General features: G+C 27.2%; 1 protein-coding gene across 1 annotated transcript in view; it reads left to right on the top strand.

Moving 5' to 3' along the window:
• The window catches only part of LOC121120605 (atrial natriuretic peptide receptor 1), a 339,724-nt gene extending 316,787 nt beyond the window's left edge, over positions 1-22,937 (top strand). Inside the window, exons 17-22 of the mRNA XM_071889625.1 lie at positions 11,438-11,587; positions 14,545-14,668; positions 17,205-17,448; positions 17,794-17,892; positions 20,066-20,157; positions 21,709-22,937. Of these exons, the coding sequence (XP_071745726.1) occupies positions 11,438-11,587; positions 14,545-14,668; positions 17,205-17,448; positions 17,794-17,892; positions 20,066-20,157; positions 21,709-22,152 (1,153 nt within the window). The 3' untranslated portion in view covers positions 22,153-22,937. The remainder of the gene's footprint in view (positions 1-11,437; positions 11,588-14,544; positions 14,669-17,204; positions 17,449-17,793; positions 17,893-20,065; positions 20,158-21,708) is intronic.
• The last annotated feature ends 1,708 nt before the right edge of the window (positions 22,938-24,645 follow it).

Below are 24,645 nucleotides of genomic sequence, written 5' to 3'. Positions count from 1 at the left end.
GGAAACCTCGCTACCTTTAGCCCTTGCAACAGATGCGTATGATACTGGAATGGGAGCCGTTCTGGAACAGAAAGTGAATTGTCGCTGGCAAACACTAGCATTTTGGTCTAAAGCCTTATCTGAAATGCAAAAGAAATATTCAACTTGTGATAGGGAATTACTTGCTATTAAGGAAAGCATTAAACATTTTCTTTGGGCATTACATGGACAATTTTTTAGAGTATTCACAGATCATAAGCCTTTAGTATCGCCAATAGACACCCGCAATCCCTCCTGGACTCCAAAACAACTCCGTACATTTGCATATGTAGCAGAGTTTAATTCCAGGATTGAGCATGTTTCAGGAAAATTAAACCAAACCGCGAATATTCTTTCAAGAAATGTCAACAACATCAAATTAAATACCAATTTTCTTGAAGATGTCATTGAAAATCAAAGACTCAATGACCCTAAATTGTTAAATTGTAAAGTTAAACCTTGTCTCAAGTGTATTTCTGAAACATTCCATCCAGGCTTCGGGAACAAACACTTCTTTTGTGTCGTTATGTCCTCTTCAGAAATTAGCCGACGAAATATTCATTCAAACCACAAAGATAATCCTCCGGGATTTAAAGAGACTTTAAGAAGGGTATTACTTTTCTACGCTTGGCCTAAATTACGTTCTGATATTAAAAATTTTACTGAAGAAGGCATCGTATGTCAACAAACGAAGCCTTTTCAAACCTCCAACCCCACTTCCTCTTTCGATCCACCATCAGCAGGACATGCCTTCATTCACATTGATATAATTGGCCCGTTCACACTCGTCAAAGGACAGCACTATGCCCTGACTATAATGGATCGGTATACGAGGTGGCCAGAAGTGATCCCAATTCTTAATATCACCTGTAGTACAGTAGCTGGATCTTGTTTGTACTTGGAGTACCTGACATCAGTGTGTCAGACCAAAAATAGGCATTGGCCTGCTTTTGGAATAGCCAAGATCCTACCAGAATCTCCAACTGTGTGTGTTACAAGATCCATTTTATAAATTATTAAATGTGGTTTTTATGTTTATATTGTTTTTGTGATGTATTGCTTATATTCATTTGTACTTGACGGTAAGAAAAAAAAAGAGCACAGGGTTGTTCTTTTTTTCTTCTCTTTTTCTTTCGTCCAAGGAGGTGAGTACTGTTGAAGTTTGATTTGATCAAGTTGATCACTTCTTCTTTTTGTACTTTTTATTATTATGATTTATCAAGAATATAATCAGTAGATATTTGAACTTTAAATAAAATGATAAGCTGGCACTAACTTTTATTCACTGTGTAATTATTTTTTTTAGGTTTATTTCATATTGATTTTTAATCCATACGGATACCTATAATGAGAGCCCCAAAAAAGACTTTTTCTGAAAGTTTCAGTTAAAATATTCGATTATCCCAAAAATACATTTTCTGAAAGTTTCAGTTAAAATATTCGATTATCTATCAAAAACAGGATCTAATCAAACAGTCGATGCCTCAAAATATGAAATTTCAAAATTCTTATTTACATAAGTATCTAAATGTTGTGGTTATCTAAATATAAGGAATATCCGGATTTAGTAAACTTTTCAGTCGAAAAAAAGTATTTTTCTTTATCGAAATTTGACTACACTTGAATATATGAAAATTGAAATTATAGTCTCAATTAAAAATTAGTTTGATGTCTCAGTTCCATATTTCTACAGACTATATCTGGTAGCCATCATTGCCACTAAGGACGGCTACATTAATGATTAAGACAGCTCAGAGACACATCTATCTTATAGTGTTAATTTGTTAAAGTTTTATTGTTTTTTATATTATTGTTACATAATAAATTATATATTGTTGAAATTTAAAATTCAAAATGTTCAAACTTTAATTATTAACTTTTTAAGTAGCAAATATTAAATGAAATAAAGTATATTAAATGAAGAATTTACATTTAGCGTGATAAGAATAATTACACAATGATTAAAATGGTAGTTTTATTTATCTAAAAAATTATTCATTGAAAAGTTAAAGTGCTCACAGTTGCATAAAACATAAATACCTATATATATATTAAGGTAAGTTAAAATAAAGTGAAAGCCTTGCTCATAGTCATTGCTCTATTCTACGATCAAATTAAGGTGCATTTAGTAGAATGTAAGCTCTTAATTCTTAACATTACTTTAGTTTTTTCTATCCTGCTCAAATCGTTTAAGGAAATGTCAAAATGTATTTGATATTTTAAAGATTTTATGGCGCCTAGTGTTGTGATTTGGATAAGTATGAATGATGTTGAATGACTATTATTTAAAGAATTAAAGACCATTTTTTAATGTATTTATTATGTTTTAAATTTAAATAATGTTTAATTCTGTTAGAAAATTGAGCTACTTTATTCAGAGTTTAATTGATCCAAAGCTATGATATTCAGTCAATAGTTTAGAAAATATTTTTCGGAAAAAATAAAACTTCTTCATTTGTATTAGTTTAATTAATTATATGACTTTCTTAATAATATCAAAATGGGATATGTTTTAAGAATAACTAAGAGTTTTATATCCGATTAGATTACTTTTATGAAAAATATCCTTTATATATTATTTCATTAAAAACCAAATCAAAGAGAATTATGATCATGATATTTCTTTTATGTATAATAATCATTAATTCAGGAGTCATAAATTTTTGGATCCAATGGTGTGGATAAAGAACAGTTGGAAGTAAGGAAGGACTTAATAAAAATAGTATGATATTTTTTGGACAATGGTTTAACACCTAGGGAATTTTAGTTTATAATGTATTTACTTTTCGAAGTGAAGATTTGGATTTACAATAAGGATCACTCTATAGCTTTAATGACTATGAGGTGTGTTCCCACAGTAAGGTGACTTTTCAAATTTCATAGAAAACATATGTGGGATGCTAGATATTTTGATATTTTATATTACATTAAAGAAATAACATAAATTCATTGTTCAAAACTATATTATTTGTTTAGTTTCTTTGTAAGATGCATAACAGTATTAAGTATTTTGTATGTTCGGAGATTTTTTGATTTAAAAAACAGGGATTAAACAATATACATGACATTTTGTGTAATTTATGAAATTAAGAACTCCAAAAACACTGGAAATGTTGATAGTAACATACGGTGGTACCTTTTTGAGAAAGAAAATGTTTATAAGTGGTACAAACTCTTCCAAGATGGACGGAAGATGCGACTGACAATCCTTGCTCTGGACTCCCAAACACGTTGATAAGGTGAAGATATGTGTTGTTTGAAAATAATGAAATTACTATCAGAGAAATAATTGAGGTTATTGACATTTCGGTTGGCTCGTGCCATGCAATTTTTTCGAATGTTTTGGACATGAGACGAGTGTCAGAGAAGTGTGTTCCGAAACAGCTTAATTTGACAAAAATAATAGTCGAATAAGCATTACTAATGAACTATTGATAGACGTCAACAATAATCCTTATTATCTCTACAGGGTCACGACTTGTAACGAGTCATAAGTATATGGTTATGATGTCAAAACCGAAGCCTAATCGTCCAAATCGAAGACCCTTAAACGTAAAGCAAAACATAGCCGAACACAAAAAATAAATTTAACCAATATCTTCTCTCATAAACAAATGTAACATATTATAGAGCTCTTAACAATAACTATAAGTGTTTTTTTTAATATACTAACATAAAAAAATCTAATATACCATATATTTTTTGCCCACGAGTTTAATTATCAACCTTACTTTTTTTAATAAACCTAGTATATAAATCGTTTTTATGTTACGTCATCTAGTTAAATGTAGGCCATTTTACAGAAAGTAACTAAACAAAATTTTATTTAAGAAAAACGTATTCCCATTATAATAGATGTGGAAAAAAGAAATCTTTATTTTCAATAAATGGCTTTCGTAATGTGTATCTCGTGTTGTATAAGTGCAATCAGTCCACGCTAGATGCCGCTAGAAAAAATAAGATTTTTTAATAAAAAAGCTGTCTAAAGAGTTTTTTTTGATTGTTTGACTTAGTATTTTTTGAGCGCACGACCAAGATGAACTTCCACAAATTAGAAATCGTCGTATTTATCATTTTTTTTCTTTATGTAAGCAAAACACAAGCCATGAGTCTGAAAATGTGAAAAGTGTTCATGGGCTTGATGTTATAAGAACGAAGCATAGGCAATTTTGATTTTGTTGATTCCGTTTCGTAGTTTTGATGTCAAAGATGCACCAGGTTTTGCAAAGACAATTGGTAAAAATCTGAATAAAATAGTGGAAACCAATGAGTGCAACCATCATTTACGCACTGATTTGATTGCTAATTAGAAAAAAAATATAGTCTGGCTACCTGATTCCCTATTAGTATTAAATGTATAGTTGAATGATATTTTAAGTTATCCATACTTCTCTTAAATTTTTCATTCTTGCAAACTAAAAAAAAACCTTTTTTAACAAACACAAAAGGTTCCTAAAAGATAAAATAATACAAATGAAGAAGTTTTATTTTCCGAAAATATTTTCTAAACTATTGACTAAATATCATAGCTTTGGATCAATTAACCTCTGAATAAAGTAGCTCCATTTTCTAACAGAATTAAACATTATTTAAATTTAAAACATTATAAATACATTAAAAAATAGTCTTCAATTCTTTAAAAAATAGTCTTTCAACATAATGCATACTTATCCATATCAAAACAATAGCCGTCAAAAAATCTTTAAAATATCAAATACATTTTGACATTTGCTTAAACGATTTGAGACGGATTGAAAAAAATTAAAGTAATGTTAAGAATTAAGAGCTTATATTCTACTAAATGCACCTTAATTTGATCGTAGAATAAAGCAATGACTATGAGCAACTATAATATTACAAGCTAGTGTTCGAAGGATATTTATCAGTCAATAATGATACAATTTATTTTGTCATTTCCTTTAACAATATATTTTTTAAAAAGACTTCGACAAATACATCAAAGCATTGGCTCTATAAATGCCAAAATGTGCATACTTAAATTCGTTTTCCCTAACTTAAATATTTCTTTTTTAAAAATCATTATCTTAGGAAACAATCATTTTGATTATTTAATAATAAATCTATTTTGTCTTTTTCGTTTTTTCTTTCTTTAAATTGAATTCATAATTTATAAAATACAAATATGTCGCATAACACAAAATATTACTACATTATTTATCATAAATAGTAAAAGGAAATATGATTATTGAATTTATTTTCCTTTAACATCATAATGTATGTGTGAAAAGGACTTCTCTGAATATTATCTATCAAAAAATATTTGTATACTGTACTCTTTTTTCCACTTTGGACATTAATAAAGTCAAAAAAATATACTTACATATATTTTTAACATTCAAATAAATTTTTCATTTATTCTAACAAGTAAAAAAATATATTCGTTTTTATATCTTTTGGTAGCTATGAAGAATATAATCAATTATAGTTAAAATATTGTGTCATGAAGATTGAATAAATTCGATAAACATAAATAAAATTTATAACTATAAATCATATTAAAATTAATAATTTATAGGTTCACAAATCAAAAAACTAAGCAATTTGTTACCATATTGAATTATAATAGTACTTGACGGGTTTATCACGAATCTGTAATTAGTTGTCCGTATTAAATCTCATTTTGGAAATCTTTGGATTTGAATTTTCGTTGTACCTTTTTAAAGATTTTAAGCAACTTTTGAGAAATAAAAAGCAACCCTTTTTATTGATTTTGTTACCATGTTTAAGTTATTCTTTGCAAGAATAAACTAAACAGGTTTTATTTGTATAAAAAAATTGGATGTAATGGGTAAGTTCAGTTGCAATATTTATTTAATTTTTTTCTAATTTCGAGGTTTGGTGATACTTTTTTTTAAATCTTGAAATAAAAATTATTAAAAAAAATTTATGATTATAAATAGGTAAGCAATAAAGTTGTATATGTTTTATTATCAATCTCTTCTTCATTTTTTTTACAATAAAATTGAATAAAAATCAATATTGCAGATGAACTAGACATTTAAGAAACAAATACTTTTATGCAAATGTAACTTTCATTATTTACTTTTTATGTAAACTACTTTGATTTAAAAACAATTGAAAAAAACTGAAGATTTATTTCTTTTTATTTAAAAACCATAAAATATGTTGGCATTTTTACGTTTATTTTAAATTTTCTCAAGATTAAATCATAATATGTAAATTATAAATTCATACTTAAATTTTATACCAAATTTTTAATTAACAAATAAACTTAATGTGGGTTACTAATTTATTTATTTTTTTTGTAAAAAGGTCTCCCAGACTTTTAAAAAGAGTAAAAATACAATACAAATTACTCAAAACAAAATATATTTTGTATAAAGTTATTATTAATTATTTCATTAAGAATAAAGATTCTTTTTTATAGAGCCATAGGTTTATTATCGATAGAACTATGCGTAATTGCGATATGGAGCCTTTTCAATCCTTTGTATTGTTTTTCGTGAATTTTGTGGGGTATTTAAAAAAAATCAATTTTGACCCTTAACTTTTCACTCTAATTGACTTTCTATATTTTATATTTGGAAATATTATCATTTACTGCTAATAATTCTTTTTTTACTATGCAGTTTAAAATGCCACTGAAAAAAAAAGATAATCCTATCAAAAAAATGATCTTCATTACATCCAACATAAATAATTTACAAGAAGTAAAAGTGTTTTTCTATTAGTTTAAAAAAAGACCTCGTAAAAACATAAATTTGTTGAAGTAATTATTTAGCATAATTGGCAATTTTCATATACATATATGGAGATTATATATCTTCCTTAGAATGATATTCTGTTATAGTATCAAACAATTTAGTAATTCAAAATGGGATTATCGACTCAATAACTTTTGAAATTTCTATATAAACATATAATATTTGTCTACTGGAGTTAAGATATCATTTATGCATATATTTACAGAGTTGAATATGAATCGCAGATAAAAATATTGATTAGGTAGAGGCACGTTATGTTTTAGAATCTTTTGTGTCTCTCTTTTTTAAAATATTAAGGAATTCATAAGCAAGGCAGGAAGGGCCCAGAGTTAAGGTAATAGTTCAGCCGTATAAAAAAATTCACTGTGATAGAAAAGGGAAGTAAATTCGATATAAGATATAGAGTAATTGATATTTATTTGAACCAATGGATGATAAAGTCACAGATTTTGATGTTAATGGATATTCGCTTTAAAAATGATACTTCCATTAAAGGCGATGAGATCCAAAAGCACAATAACCTCTTACTAAGATAAAATATCTCTGAAGATCAAAGATATCTGAATAGCATAAACAGATACGAATTTTCATGTATACATATATTTATTTTCAACTTTCATTTAAACGAAAGAAGCTTTTTAACATTAGTTTGAAAAAAATTGTTAAACAAGTGAGATCAATTTATATTTTACATATGTTTTTCTTAAATTAATATAGCATGTAGTTGTCTTAAGGCAAACTTTTCAAAGTTAACTATTCTATAAAGCAAAATATGAAGAGTTAATCATTATATATATAATATTTATTATAATAAACATAAATGTATATTTGTATTTTTGAACTTTCAAGTAATAATAAATTTAAATTAAGCTTTATTTTCATTTTTTCAGTAAGATAACTTTTTATTCGATCTTTATACATAGATACACATTACAAATATCAAAAAAAAATACATCCGCAATTGTGTTCCAATGAGGAAAAAGAGAAACTTTGATTAAGTAAGCCACTGACTATACTGTCATAAAAATGTACTCAAATGAAATTAACCCATAATTTATAGTATACATTAATAAATATTATGAAAGCGGGGTTTTCTCTGTTTATGACAGTAATCATTCATGGTCAATTATGGTTCATTAATAGATTATTATATAAAAGTGTGTGGGTAAAATTTGATCAATTAAAAATATTAATGTTTCCTCCATATAAGTACAATCATCGAACTAGTCATATTTGATTTCCAAACTTTTTAAGTAACCTTGCATTGCTTATTTCATAATTTAAGAAATTTAAAAATTAAAGTGAAAAAATAATCAAAATTGAATTTTCTTTTGTAGTTTTAAAAAAAAAATTAGCTTTAACTTTAATTATAATATACAGCAATTGAACACAAAAAAAAATTAACACTCCATGAAAATGATCATTATTTTAGCTTGATTTTTGTATGATAAGAAACTTTTCATTAAGATTTGTAATCAAGAGAAAATAAGGTATTCTAAAATTTAAAAAAGTATATAGATCAAATCATTAATCTTTTACATACTAGAAAAGTTTTTTTTTCTTCATATATATATTTTTACACGTTCAAATAGTCCTTTAAATTAAAATTATTTTCTAAAAACGTAATATTTAAAAAATGATTTAAATGCAAAACGTTTGTCAGTTCAATGTTTATGAGGTCGTTTTCGTGTTTTACGACTAAATTAATTATAATAAATATGTTTCTAAGCCAACAGGGCTACTAAACCTGAATTTTATAGCAAAGTGTAATCAAAACATTGTATATGACTTCAAATTGATTTTGGAATAATTCCATTTTAAATCATTAAAACACGAATAACGGAATTTTATAATACTATCGAACATACAATGGAGAAACCCCTTTGCCAATTTTGTAAATCTCCTCACTGACAAACAAGTAAAAAGTCCATCATTTTAAGGGCATCTATTTTTCTATTGTTCCTTTAATATGGGTGGACAGAGTTCCACTGATTCAGTATAAGTTAAAATATTAGTATTACAATAATTTCCTTTAACTAAGGAGTTGTATTTGACATCCATATATACAAATAACATAATGTTCTAGGACGTACCCGTATAGATATAATATTTTGAGCCTTAAATGACTCCAAAATTTAGTAAAACTTGATGATAAACAACATGTGAGGTTCTCTCCCACCTTTGGCCATTATAATAAGATAATTGGAAATATGTTCCTCCGTCAACCATTATGAAGATACATAATAAGACTTACTCACTATTCCTCTTCCTACTTCACTTGTTCAATTCGTATTCAATATACCTAGTCAATTTTTCCGTTATTACAATTTGTTATTTGGATTTTTAATTTTTTGAGTCCAATTAGAAAATATCAACTTATTTGAAGCCGATGAATCTGGTTTGATCAGAACGAAACTTAATCTTAGGTAAGTAACTTTAAATTCTACACAACTTATACTTTATGTCGAAAGTCCGTATTTGTCCACGTTTTTGACATAAATACCCGTCTGTGTTTTTATTAGAGGGCATACAATCAAACATCCAGTATAATAACATACTTTATTGTTTTTTCTGTAAGACCGAGTGAGGATGAATGAAAAATGGAAAAGTGACGTCATATGAAAAGTTATATCTTGCAAAAACTTGTGTTTCCTCGGTCTAACGGTTGTTTTTCGCTACTTTATACGTCTATTTAGTGGCAGCAAATAATTTTTCCCAAGCGCGTAGTCAATTCAACTACATACGTAGTAGGTACGCTTTAACGGTACAAGACAATATATTTACAACAAAAAAAGTCTTGGAAGTAAGAAAAATGCTAAGTACGACCCAAGAACACTATCCCCACCGTCAAGTATAGGAATGGTCGTGTAATAGAAATAGAAATCAAAATAGACAGCCATGACAACAAAGGAGTGGCTCAAAAAGAATCAAATTAAGGTTTTGTAATACCTGTGCCAGTACCTGGACCTAACTCCCATAAATAATCTTTGTTGGTTGGCTCACTTATAAATTTGTTTTTCCTTCTCTTATCAGCTTTTTATTATTCATTTACTTTTTAATCATGCACTTTACAGATCTAAAATTATTTCCAAAAATTGTCATCAAATGATTTTTACTCCTGTTTGATCGTGCATGTCTTTAAAAAAAATTAATAAAATTTCGATTCATGATAAGGTTGAAATTGGTCCTTTTTATGTTGTAAGTGTAAATAATACTTTTGATGTTGTAAGTGTAAATAATACTTTTGATGAATGCTAACTATATTTTCTTCAATTAGATGAATTAAATTAGTGAATATTTAAGAAAAGCTTTGATTTTGTTTTAAATGAGGTAACACTTCTTTAACATATCATTTTGAATGTCTTTTTTTGTTGATTTTACATACAAATGACACATTAAGAGCTGTCTATGTATATGGTATGTCTAACTAACATTATCTTCACTTCCTTTAAATAAAAATTTATTATTTATAATTATAATTGTTTTATATGATAAGATGGTTCTGTAAGAATATTATGAACATACATTGTAGACATGTATATTTACACAATAAAAAAATGTTCATTAATAGAACTCGAAAATAGAAAATAACAGTTTCGTTTAGATCAGAGTATTATTTATATTTAAATATTACTCTTTGTCATAATGGAAAGAAATTATAGCCTTTCGAAGAAATGGGAGCTATCTACAAGTATCACAAACTTTTATAAATGATTAAACACCAAAAACGTTAAATAAATATCCTTTGTTTTATTTTTTACTTGAAAGTATAAATAATAATCATAATACCTTTTAATCGTGTCTTTAATACTCCTAAATACGTTTAACTATCTAAACTAGCTTATTTGAATGATGTATTGCCCATATTATATGTAGATAATACCCACTAATTTATTCATGCATAAAGTGTTTTTAATATACTCGAAGACATTAACACTTTAAGAAATGAAAGATACTTATTAATTCATATTAAAAAAAAATTATATGGAATAGTGGGACTAATAAAACATGAGGAAATAAAAAAATAAAATAAACAAACGGTCTACAGAAAAGCAGCAAAAAACACAATGGTTCGCATCTTCCTAGTGTATCTTAACAAACTAATATTAAGTAAACAAGGCTTATTTCACGTTGGCGGACTTTTAATAATTTATTGCCGTATTACTCTCATAAAACAGATATTACTCTCATAAAACAGATCTGAGGGTTTATTTTTTGTGCTGTCCAAATTAATGTACAATTTTCCCACCAATTACGTAACATATTTGCTACTATTTTGGTAGAAATTTGAGTATTATTTGAGCCAATTTACCCCATTGACTGGGAAAGTTAGTACAGTAGTAATTATTGATAAATAATAGTATTTATTGGTATAGTGCGAAAAAAATGATTTTATCGAAAGTTTATATTTCAAATAATCAAAAATCAATATGTTTTTTTGTTTTTTTTAACCCAAAAATCGTGTTCCACATTGCCTCGCTGCTAGTCCTTGACTTCAAACTATAATAAACAAGTGAACACTTAACTAATAAGCTACAATTATTTTTTTTTTAAATCACAAATAGTTAATTTCAATTAAATAATAAAATGTAATAGAATTTAACCCAATACTTGAGTTTCAGAGTAAAATTAATATACATACAAAGTTTTTAATTATATTTTTACGTTTTCAGAGACAATGAAAGTGGAAACATTTTGGATAATTTACTATCTCGAATGGAACAATATGCAAACAACTTGGAGGCTCTTGTGGAAGAAAGGACTGCAGATTATTTGGAAGAAAAACGTAAATGCGAAGATCTCTTATATGAACTTTTACCTAAGTAAGACTATTCCCTAATATATTTTTATTATTATTTGAGTCATAACTTCTCAAATCATCATTAGCTCTTTGAAGTAAGAAATATAATTGGAATTAATTGAAATTTTATGAAAAAAAAGTGTTTAGTTCAAAAACTTTTACTTGCTCATTATCTTTAGAAAATTATAACTTTTTTGTAATACATAAAACAAGTCAACAATGAAATTATGAAAATGTATGTAATTATTAGAACTTGAACTTGTAAGACAAGGTATTTTTCATTATATATTTTAACATTTCCCTTAGAAATGTAAAAAAAAAAAAGTAACCAACTTTGTTACTCGTTTGAACTGTCGTTTTTATTTTTTATCTATCTGTTCGTTAGGGAATTGGGAATATAATTATTCCAAATTCATTTTAAGCTGATTTTACCTTTTTTTAATTTAAGCTAAAATGTAATGGCAACAAGTTTGACTATGAATTTGAAATGTCTAATCAGAATTAATGCAAGTTTGCTCGGATAATATATTTTCCAGGAGTTATTCATATAATTCGAAATTTTTTAATAATATTTCGTTGATGTAATTTATATTTGTTACATCAGTTTTTCATCTTATGTAACACCTTATCAAAAAAAGATGAATTATATTTGTTACCGAAAATTTGATTAATGGATTGAATGCTTCATTTTTTTTTTTTTTTCAAAGTTATATTATTAATTGTAACTATAATATTTATTAATTATGTCATATTAAGACTTCAAAGTAATGTTGTTAATATTAGTTTTATACAGGGAGATACTTTTATTCATACTTTGAACTTATAAAAGTATTTGTTAGATATTTAAGTTCCATATCCAATTATAATGATACTGAATGTTTCTAGCAAAATTTAATGTATACTACCGTTGTCTTATATATTTATTGATGTCTATTGATGACGGTGATTACTTAGCTACAAATTTACTATTTAACTAGATGTTTTTACTAAAGCTAAAACTTTAAATTACCATGTTTATCACTTTAAATGGAATTTCTTCCGTTATTATATATTTAATCTATGTTTTAGTGAAGAAAAAAAAGACTAAATTTGAAAAAAAAACAAATGATACTAAATCCAGTTTTGAGAATTTTTGAGTAATAAACAATCAGGAATCACTATCAAAATACAACTTTTAAATACGGCTAAGATTTTATTTGGAATAATTTATTATTTGTCATGATTTTCATAGGAAAGTAATTAATTTACTTTTTACGCAAAAAGCTTATATGTGAATTAATACCTTGTTATTTAAAGAGTATTTGCTTCTAAAAAGTATAAGTTAGCCTAATTTTTTTTTTAATTTGTAAGATATTTTATTGTTCGATTGTATAGTAAATAAAACATTTTTTTTCTTTATTTATAGTTAGTAATTCTAACAAATATTGACTTTAGCAAATAAAATCTCTTATGGAGTATCAAAATGTAGTCAAAAATAAAATAAAAAAACATGAATTGTAACTTGTAATTATGCGATTTCAATAAAGCTTCAAGTATAAAAATGTCGGAGTAGCAACAAAATAGGCAACGCGTGTGCAATGTTCTAAGTATTATGAAATATGCAAATATTGTTTGTATTTCCATCCGGATTACTTACAACATCATGAAGTCCATTATGGATGGAAATATTGTTGAAAGGTGTTTACTGGGAAAAAGAACCTAAACTTCGGCAACAGCAATATGGCTTACTTCTTGGTTGCTTCCATTTGACCCTCACCTCAGCCCCTTGACTTTTCAGTTTATATTGTCTCGGAGAAGAATCTATGGTACATTTATCATCCAAATTTGGATTCGCTTTGAGCTGTTATCATGAGAGCGAGATACTCATAGTGCAAATTGGTTTTTAGTTGTTTTTTTCTCGATTAAATAAAAATCCCATTTTTTGTAATTTGGTAATGCTACTGTAATTTTTTTTTGTCCCCACTATGTTTTCTATCAAATACATGAAATGCGTAACCCTTTTTCTCTTTTTATTTGAGAAAAAATAGAATCTTTTATTTTATTTTTTCAAAAAGTAGAAAGAATAAATTGAATCGAAGCAATCATTTAATGAATGTCTAAAGATGTTAGAAGGATTTTTTTTCTTGATTTAAATCATATATGAATATATATATAGATATATAAAAAGTATAAAATAATATCATATGAAATTGCTAGGAGGAATTACGTTGTATTAACATAAATAAGCATTCTACCTCAAAATTAATACTCCTAGCCAAGATCTATACCTAAAAACAGTTAAACATTCTGGAAATCAAAAAGTCATACAAAAACAATCACACACTAGATACTATAAAACACAAAAATCAAGCCCTTCTTATCTCTCAATGAAAGCATTTATATTTCTGGACAACAAGAATTATGCATTTGATCTTCTATGAATAACAAAAATAGACATATGAACGGAAATATATATTTTAATTTTTTTTAAACATTTATTACAGGACTGTGTTAATTCAATTCCTTCTTTTATTTTCTAGCTATAATTATATTTAAAATAGCCCTAATTTTGCCAAAAAAAGGAGAGGAAAAAAACCACGTTGGATATTCATATAGAGCATTCTTTATAAATACATTCAATATATTTCTTAAAAATGAATATCTAGCAATGTAAGAGCATATTTGAAATAAGAAATTCATATTTGATAAATGATCATGTTAGGCGTTAGAGAGATAATTTAAGTATGTTTATAAATTGATCTTATTTTGACATCTAAACAAACAGCAGTAATTCACATTTTCCTGTCTCATAATACTTAATAGTTAGTTTTCCTATAAGAAATAGCTTTTATGCTCACACGATGAAAACATCAATAATGCTGACGTCTCATTAAATTGCCTTATAAGTGCAATATTTAATTAACAAAAAACAGTAATTCATAATTGTATCATTTGAAGATATAAAAAGCTGAACTAACTATATTTCTTCCAATTTTTCAGATCTGTTGCAAGTCAACTCATTCAAGGACAATCTGTGATAGCAGAAACATTTAACTCTGTTACGATATACTTTAGTGACATAGTTGGATTTACAGCACTGTCTGCTCAGAGTACACCTTTAGAGGTAATTATATATTCTTTTCTTTCTACTGTATGTTCAAAAAATAGATAAATACATTATTGAACAATTTATTATCGTAATTAAAGTCTTGAATCAGAAATATTTATCTAAAAGTTGTTAATGGATATTTTAAAGTTTTTGAGGATATTTTATTCATAAAATAATGAAGTGTGTAAAATAAGTTTACATCCTACTTAATAATTACTACATTTTCAATATTAGTTATTACATACACATATGGAACAGGTTTATGTAGATACACATATTGGATATAATGTATGAGTACATCGATATATATAGAGATCATGAAAATAATATTAATCTTGATGTATACGACTATATCTATCCCTTAGTTAATTTTATTGTATCTCACAATCTTTCCTTTAAAAAAAAATAAAAAATACTTAAAATTGGTTTATAATTGGCCAACATTTCCCGAATATGAAAATATAATTTAAAAGTTATTAGGAATTGTACAAGTCTAATAAGAGCTATGTAGTTCAACAAACTACGTTCAAAAAAGCAGAAACATCAATGATTGACGTCAAAATGCATTGTAATTTTTCGTATTAATGAGAATGTTGATATCTTTATTGTATCTTGCAACCTTTCATATGGAAATACACATAAGAAAGGTCCAAATCAGTTGGTAGCCAGCTAATTATGATTCAATTATTTATAACTATAAAATTGTTGATATCTTAACAAGAGATAATTATAATTTAACCTATTTAAAGGAACAAAGATTTAATATACAAGGAGTTCCAGATGGTTGGGAAACCATTGAACGACGAGATCGGGGAGAACCAAATTTTCATTTATTTATTTGAAGGCTAAATTTATTGAAATTCAATGATTTATGATGAAATCTTTTTTTAATAACCTCGGCAAAACGGTACTACAAGCATTGGAAGGCACGGTCACACTAGTGCAGTATAGTCTTTGCTATTGTAAGGGTAATATACTTCTTCAGGGCCTCCACAGAAGAATTATACTTAGAACAGGCCAAATTCTCGATCCTTCCTCAGAGATAGAATCGCATGTGTTCAGGTCCAGACTGCTTGTAGGCCAAAAAATTATCTAGACTACTCTGTACATATGTATATAAAGAGGGGCATTCATATGTTTTATAGTCATTATTTTACTCCATAATTAATCAGACAAAATTATATTTCGGAAACAATTCAAAAAAAGTTTTAAACTATATTTCTGGGTATATTTTTAAAAATAACTTTCTCAATATAATTGCATATACATCCAATAAACGAAAGTGGAAAGAGCTACATGCTGTACAGATTTATTTTTTCGGAAGTTTCACTTACGCTTCTTCGATTTCGATGGCACTCTAGAGAGATACCCAATTCTGTTAGTAATGAACTTTAAAATTTGATTTCTAGAAGACCCTATTAAAAAAATCTATGGATTTGGGATCTGGACTTCAAGGAAGCCATATCGTTTTTTCCGAAAATATTATTTTTTCTTTCAGCTATTCCTAAGAGTTTGGGCCAGTATAAATTGGAGCTCCATCATTCTTGAACATCCAGATCTAAAGTTTTCGAGATCTACTTTTTATCCTTCCTATAAAGACCTTTTAGATGAAAATCCCAAAGGAACCTCATCACCACAGCTTAAAACTCTTGTCCAGACCATTGAATATCGGCTGTTGACTCGACATGATATCAATTGTTGTCCAAGGGAACTTTCGGGAAGTTTAAAGCAAAGTTTGATTATTTTAGCGGGGAACTCTTTGATCGATATCCCATTTTTTCTCACCACTAATTACAATGCAAAGCTTCTGCGTAAAAATTTCCCAGACCTATCTTTTTACTCGTATAGTCTGTGGGTAACATAGCTGAAAATGTTGAATTTTCTAGTCATCTCGGACCAACTTAAACATAGATAGCTATGAAATTCCAATTTTATTCTGCATTTTAAATATCGATTGCTTATGATTTTGATAAATTCTTCCTTAGACCTTTTCGATATTCCTCCGGATACATATGGACCTTGACTGCCAATTCTTTGCATGTCATTTCATTTACCAGACATACGAAGTTTCCGGATTGGATCTTCTATGACAATATGTCTTATTAAGTTGTATAGGTTTCAGTGAATTTCTGAGGTCCTTTTCCTTTCATTGTAAAAACCTTCAGCCGCTTTCCTTCATAAGTAAATGCTGACTGAATGTTAGATTTTTATATTTATCTTTTTTTAATTTTGTATCAGGTTTGATTTGAGATTGAGTTTAAAAAATAAGATTTCAGATTCATAAATTAAGCACTGATTTTTTTTTTGCACGAATTTTCGAACTTTTAAAGCTTAAAAATAATACTGTATGTATATTAATAGACTACCTGGAAAATTTAAGCCCATTTAATTAAAGTTTTCCTTATTTTGGAAGTAATAATTAAATAAAAGTCTTTATATTCTAATTAGATGTACCTATAAAAAACACAAAACTAAATACAATAAACTTTTATACTTTAAATCTTTTAGTTAATACCGTTAATATATTTATTATTTATTTTCCCCCTCCTAGATTGTGGACTTTTTAAATGATTTATATACCTGCTTCGATTCTATAATTGAGAATTTCGATGTGTACAAAGTAGAAACCATAGGAGATGCATACATGGTTGTATCTGGACTTCCTGTCAAAAATGGACTCAATCATGCTAGAGAAATTGCACGTATGTCCCTTCGCTTATTGGAAGCAGTCAAAACGTTTAAAATACGTCATAGACCCTTAGAACAAATGAAATTACGAATTGGGCTTCATACAGGTAAAATTTATTCATTTATCACACTTTATACTCAAACATTTTGTGGAAAGAGCCGAAATAATCATAATTTCTCATAAAAAGTAAATTATCAAGGAACACACATAAAAATTCATAAAAACGAAAAAAAATCTCCATATTTCATGTTTTATTTTATTTTGGCATCAGTATTTTTTTCTCTCTCTAAGAGTAGTTAAGAATCATATATGGTTTTTATGAATTCATAATTTACTTGCTTTCATTTTTTTTATACTATGAAAAATGTCCTTTCACTTTCTTTCTCAATTATGTAAATCAAATAATTCCCATTTAATAAGAAGTAGCAATTTTTTTTAAAATTATTATTAGGACCTTGTTGTGCAGGAGTTGTTGGAGTCAAAATGCCTAGGTACTGCCTGTTTGGTGATACAGTGAATACAGCAAGTCGAATGGAGTCAAGGGGTGAACGTAAGTTACCATTTCTTTAGAGATGTCGATTTAGGATAATTAGTAGACTGGCCAGATAAAGGAATTTTCTTCCAGTTGTTATCACCTTTTTCATTCACTAAAAGAATAATTAGAAGTTGATTTCTAATATGAACAGTTAATAAATAAAAACTACTAATAAATTAATATACCAGGGTTAAATTGAAAATTCTTGGCCTGACAATGAAAGACAAAAATGTTTAGTAAAAAAATGATTTAATTTTCCCACATAAACTCCCTGGACTTCCACACACTTGATCCAGCGCGTATCAGTATTCCTTCCCGGAAGTGAGAGTCTGGAAAGTTTTAAAAAAATTCAACTAAGGTTCTCCAAACATCTTAATTGAATGAAAAAAAAACTTCCTAGAAATAAATTTCTTAATGCTTATGAACAAATGAAAGTCCAAAAGTAACAAATCTGGGGGTTGAACCGATACAGAGATTGCTACACAAATTGTTATCATATTTGTTTTTTTCAGGAATCAGTCAATGTAGTACCTATCATGTATAGAGCTTTTGCATCTTTATTTGTTCATGCAAGACCTTTTGAAAAATGTGCATATCGATTTTTTCACTCGTCTAAAGTCCAAATTGATATCGTACACATTCTTATGATTTTCAGTGTAGTTGCTATTTTTGGTCGTCCTTCATGTGGTTCATATTCTGAGGATAGGCGATCAGGTTTATATTCATCTGCCCGATCTTTAACAGTTGGCAGGGAAGGAGCAGAGTCTTTGTAAACTTTTCGTCAACTTTGTATGCATTTCCTTATGGTTAATCTATGCAAAACGGTGATATTTCTAACCTTAAGATATTCAAATTTAATAACTAAAAAAGCAAACATAAAAGATGTTTACTGAAATAGTTCACAAAAAAAACTTCTTGAGCAAACCAGTTGAAACTAGTCATAAAAAGCTATGAATTTTACACCCAGCAGGAAACACAATATTTTATTGAGCCATTTGTGTGTCAGGCCAAGAACTTTTCACCTCACTCAAGAATAATAAACGTATTAATATACATTACAAAAAAATTTTAATTAGTTAGAGTGTGTTATTAGTAACAGAGATATATATTCTGTCAACACAAATGCAAGCCAGAAGTGGTTTTTTTTTCCGAAAGTGTATTATTCCACAAGTTATCTCTTATTTCTCCGCACAAGCTTTTCTGAATCATGCTTTGGGTCTGTCGCAAATATCATTCAAAGTAGCAAAAATTCATTGTCAAGACAAAATAATTAGAGTTGATATATTTATTTAAAAAGGCATTTCGGAAACTTCCACATCAATAAAAATAAAGTTTCTTTACTATAACCCACCATTCTTGGGTATCTCAGCTTTACCTATAAATTTGAATACAAAGATTAAAAATCATGAGTTTCCAACCTTTTTCGTAACATAAACATGTTTTATAATTTGAAAAGTTAGACTGGTATTCATTTTGTCTACTTTTCTTTGAATGATAATATTTTTAATTCATTTGTAAAGATATAAGCTCAATAACAAATCAACCAGTCATTAAAATAAAAATAAGATTCGGCACTCATTTCATTTTATGAAATTGTAACAGACGTTTTCATTTGTATTTAGTTATTCTGAAAAGAAGTGACTTTTAACATAAAATATCTTTCGATGGATAAAAATAAAAAGGAAAATTTAAACGTTCTTCACGATTTATTGATTTGTAACTCCTGCTTTGATCGAAATATTTTTTATTAAATATTTGGATGTATTTATATATCAATCAATTTTTTGCTTTTATTTTATATTGTTTTTGTGTTAATTGACAACATTTATATAGCATTATCATAGATTCTTAGGGGTTATTATTATAGAGATCCTACTCCAAAGAAAATAATGAAAAAATAGCAACAAGACGTTGTTATTACTTGTATTACTTAATTTACGTTGTATTTCTGTGGGTGTAAATGAAAAAAAAATAATAGTCCACTTTTCTTAACTTAAATCGCCATCTTTATTTATCAAATTACCGAGGTTTTTAAAAACAATACAAAATCTATAAAATAAATCAAAATGAAATTAATTACAGCTCGGCAAAACATTTTCTTTTCTTTTATAGTTTATCATATTTTGAAAACCCAGTACACCTTTTATGTAATTACTGGGTAAATTTAAAAAATAATTTTCATTTTTAGCTCTCATGATTCATGTAAGTCCTCAAACCAAAGAAGTATTAGACTCATTCAGTACCTTCATTCTGGAACTTAGAGGTACCTTGGATATAAAGGTAAATATCAGTGTATTTACTTTAAAGTATTTAAAAGAGCACATAATCCATATTATATTTATTAAGTAGAGATGTAGAAATGGGCGTGTTTGCAAGGACACTATTTGCTTGTACGAGTTATTTTACACCAATTTTAACCTGTGCAAGTAAATTATACAATTTTATACTCACTTGCTTCAAAATGCGCGAGTTTTCAAATATCTATTTAATTACCCCTTTTTTTTAAATTAAAAACCTTTTTGTAATATGCAATTACATTGGATAAAGTTAATGTTAAACATTATACCTACTTTAAAGAATTTAGAATTTATGCAAACAATTTGTATATAATCTTAAATACAGAGCATGTGAACATATGTGTATACGTGTATATGTGTATTTCAAGATAAAAAAGGAACAATAAGGCCTCTAACTCATTCATAAGCACTCACATGTTTAAAGTGTCAATTTACTTTACATAGAAAAATGTAAAGTAATGAATGAATTTTACTTTCAATTTATAACTTCTTCATAAATGTTCTGAAAATCATTTAAGCTTATTGTTTTTGTATTTTTATTTTTTACAGATTTACATTTTTTTTTAAATATTATAGAAGGTGATTTTTCAGTGCGTGACCCAAATACAATATGCATCATAACAAAAAGTAGTTGTTCGTCGTGTAAACATTGGATTGAAAAAAAAAATGTTTGCACAAATCGTATTAAATTAACTATTAAATGCATTCTTTTAAATAGACCAAGTTGCATACAAGAGTGTACAATCAACCAAATGGTTAATTAAATGCGAAAAATATCCTTTCTTTTTGCAGAAATATTTTATTTTTACTTTTACTTTTATTTCTTCGTTAGACTACAATAAAGAAATGTCCCAAAAATATCAATAAATTCAAAAAATATTGCAGATATATGTGAAATATTTTAGCAAAAGGGCAAAATTTCAAATGTCTATTCAAACTTATATTTGCTCAATACTCTTTGTCCATTTACATACTTTTTTTTAATACGCACGTCAATATTTCATTTACTACAAAAAAGTTATTACATAACAACCTAATTCATTGTTTGTTGTGTGTCATTTATAAATCTATTGGTTTTTACATTTTTAAATTTTTTTTCGCTCCAAACTTTGTTGTTTCTATACTAAGATATTTAAATAAATTAGATTAAAAATATCATATTACTACACAACTTTAAAAATTAAGTTATTGCTACTGTATTCGTGTTTAGCTTTTTCTGAACATTATGCAAAAATAAATTTTTCATTTCTCTAATTATATTTAATTGAATAACTCTAGTAATGTCCTTATCAGTAAAATCTTTTCAGTACTATTTATAGTATTTTAAATTGGATTTTTTTACTATTTGGAACATACAATTATAAAATCAGGAACTTGTATTTTGTCTTAATTATTTGATACTATAAGATACTGGACTAGTTTTACTTTTTGTACAGTTTAAAGTTCATTTAACTTATATTTCTTATTGGGATTTTATGTTGCTCAACAAAATATTATCTACATTTCAAAGTTAATTGTGTACTTTCTCTTAAAGGGTAAGGGTAAAGTAACTACCTACTGGCTCAAGGGTGAAAAAGAGCCCGATCCATCAGCAATTCACCTTCCACCTCCTCAAATCACGGAGATACCTCCGGATGGCGATTCAGACCTAGTAGGGATTCTGAACCCTTATACTACAACGATAACAGGGATAGTTGGAGTTATTCCACCAGCTTTAAGTATTTCTAACGGGGAATTAAATGAGGAAACACCAGAAGATGGGATTCGGTGGGAAGAAGAGGAAATTGGAGATGAAGAGACTTCGTTTTCTGTAATACGGGTTAATAACACTACAACAGCAAATTTTCAAGGGGATGATCAACATGCGCCAAATAGTAATAGTAATAATAGTGAGGACTCTATAAGTTCTTCGAACTGTTGTTCTCCAATAGAGAAACAGCCCCTCACGGGGAATGGATCCACTAACTTTCCTGCATAGAACCCATAAAAAGATGATACAGACCTAGGCTTGCTATACACTTTGAATCTACATACTTGATCCGTACACTTGTAAAAATATTTTTTCACGTCCAAAAAATATATAAAGTATGTATGTAATTCACAAGTTGATCTCATTTGTCTTTTACCAAGTAGTGTGATAAAAATAATTGTATTTCTGTATTATCTCACCGCCAATTTTATCCCCTTTCTCTGCAGCAACGCGTGATAAGCCATTATTTGTACATTGTTAGGGCAGAAAGATATTTTTTTTCAAAGGAAAATTGAAATGAAATCACGAATGCATTGACCAATTCTTTTTTAATCCCTACCGAACTTTATCTTTCCATCCTCTCCCTTCCCATATCTTACTTTGAATTTTTAACTTTTTAGATAGCTGCAGCTCAGATCATTTCCAAAACATAATAATAATATTATAGTCAATAAAGATAAAACAATAGATATTTCCTACTTTTTTGTTGTCTTTTTGTTTAAGTGTGAGGTTTATTTATTTATTTGAGAAATTATGTATCAATTTTAATAGCAGATTTATATAATAAATATTTATTATTTCATTTTTACTTATATTTAATGAATAATTTTACGGGCAAAAAAAATATAACAAACTTAGTTATTTAATGTACTTTTTTTGTGTAAATTACTTATTATGATTTATTTTTCGTTGAAAAATTACAAAATATAAATAAATATAATTATATAGATAAGATGTATTTAAAATGATTACTATTGAATGATCAGAAATATATTGATAGAGTATGATATTTATGAAAGCTTTCTCTACATCTATTTTTCTTACTTATTAATCTTTATGTGGATAAGAAACAAACCTGTTCTTCAAATATATATAAAAATTGTCCTTTTAGAATCAATTCTTCTCTGAATATAAAGATAAAGCGTCCTTTTAAATACGTCACATTTGTAGATATATTGCAAACTTTTTATCCATTTTCTAAAGTTTATTAAAAGTAAAATTAATCAGATTTCTCAATATAACTTTTTCTTCTATATTTTAAGATATAAATATTACATTCTCAGATAGTTTATATTTGATAATTATTGATGTATATATTCTATATCAAAGTTTTCAATCAACAAAAAAGTATAGCAAAAGACATATGACATAAAAAATTTACTTAACATATGTATATTATATCAAATTTATAAAAATACACTTAGACAATCCATAAATGAAGTGAACACTTTATTTTGACTTATTTCCTTATTAATTTGATTCTTTGTTTCGAATACAGTTTGCCTTGAACAACAGAAATAACTACGTATCTGAGAGGTACGATTTTTAAAAATACATGATACTTGTGTTCTGGATAACTAGCGCTCATAACAATGAAACTGTGTGATTTTATTTGTAAAATATGTATATAAATCTCAAAGAAATATTGAAAGGAATTAAATTGCAAGTTTTATTTGTTTTTAATGAATTTTTTTTTTCATTTTTTTTATCTCATTGGCAATCAAAATAGTGACAGTCGTACTCGACACATTCCATTATTTTATCCACATTACCGACAATTGGCCTGCCAAAGTGTGATGCATATTTAACATCAAAATTACCGAACCAGAATCGACGAAACCAAAATTGCACGAGATTAGTTGTTTGCATTATCAAGACCGTCAACACTATTTTCATTTTAAGCGACATGCCATGCGTTTTTGTCTTTATCAGAAAAAAAAGGAAAATATGGCGTATTTTCTCTTTTTTGATGTTTATTTTTTGACACACGGCTAAAAAAATAATGAGTCAAACAATCACAAAACTGTCTAAAATAGTTTTTTATTACAAAACCTTATCTTTCTATCGCATCTAGTGTAAACTGATCACACTTATAAACAAATGAGATATACGTTACTAAAGTCATCTATTGAAAAGGTCGTTCCTAGAAAAGAAAATATAATTAATGTATATAGACTTCAAAGATAACTCCTATGTCAGATGGATTGACTGTAATATTTTTATTTTTACTTATACTTAAGCAGTGCAGTTCTATCTGAGCAATGAACCGAACATTAAAAAAATTGTCTCAATTTATTCTTATTTATAACCATAACCATATATAAAATAAAAAATTGTTAATAGTATTTTGTTGCATAACTCAACGGTCTTCAAGACGATTTTTGATGTAGAGGTAATAACTGCTTCTGACAGTTTAGGTTATACAATTTATATTCCAGGGGAATATGAATTATATTATTTATAGGTACAAAAGTAGAAAATTGGCAGTTATGCAGCAAGGAATACAACATTGTACGTTGAAATTAACACATTGTTATTATTTTTGAAACTGTCTAAGATAAAAAAACTGTTTCTGGAGGTAATAAGTCTATTCCACAGGATAATAGCCCTATTTTAATTAAGTATAGCATTTTTACAATTCACCAAGCATTGTTATTACCTCCAGTTCATTGAATTTTATAAAAAATTTAGAGATACTTTACCAAGATAGACGAGTGTGAG

The sequence above is a fragment of the Lepeophtheirus salmonis genome, chromosome 6 (assembly GCF_016086655.4).
Source record: "Lepeophtheirus salmonis chromosome 6, UVic_Lsal_1.4, whole genome shotgun sequence".
NCBI lineage: Eukaryota > Metazoa > Arthropoda > Copepoda > Siphonostomatoida > Caligidae > Lepeophtheirus > Lepeophtheirus salmonis.
The sequence above is the reverse complement of the archived record's forward strand: the minus strand, read 5'-3'. Positions and strand labels throughout refer to the sequence as shown.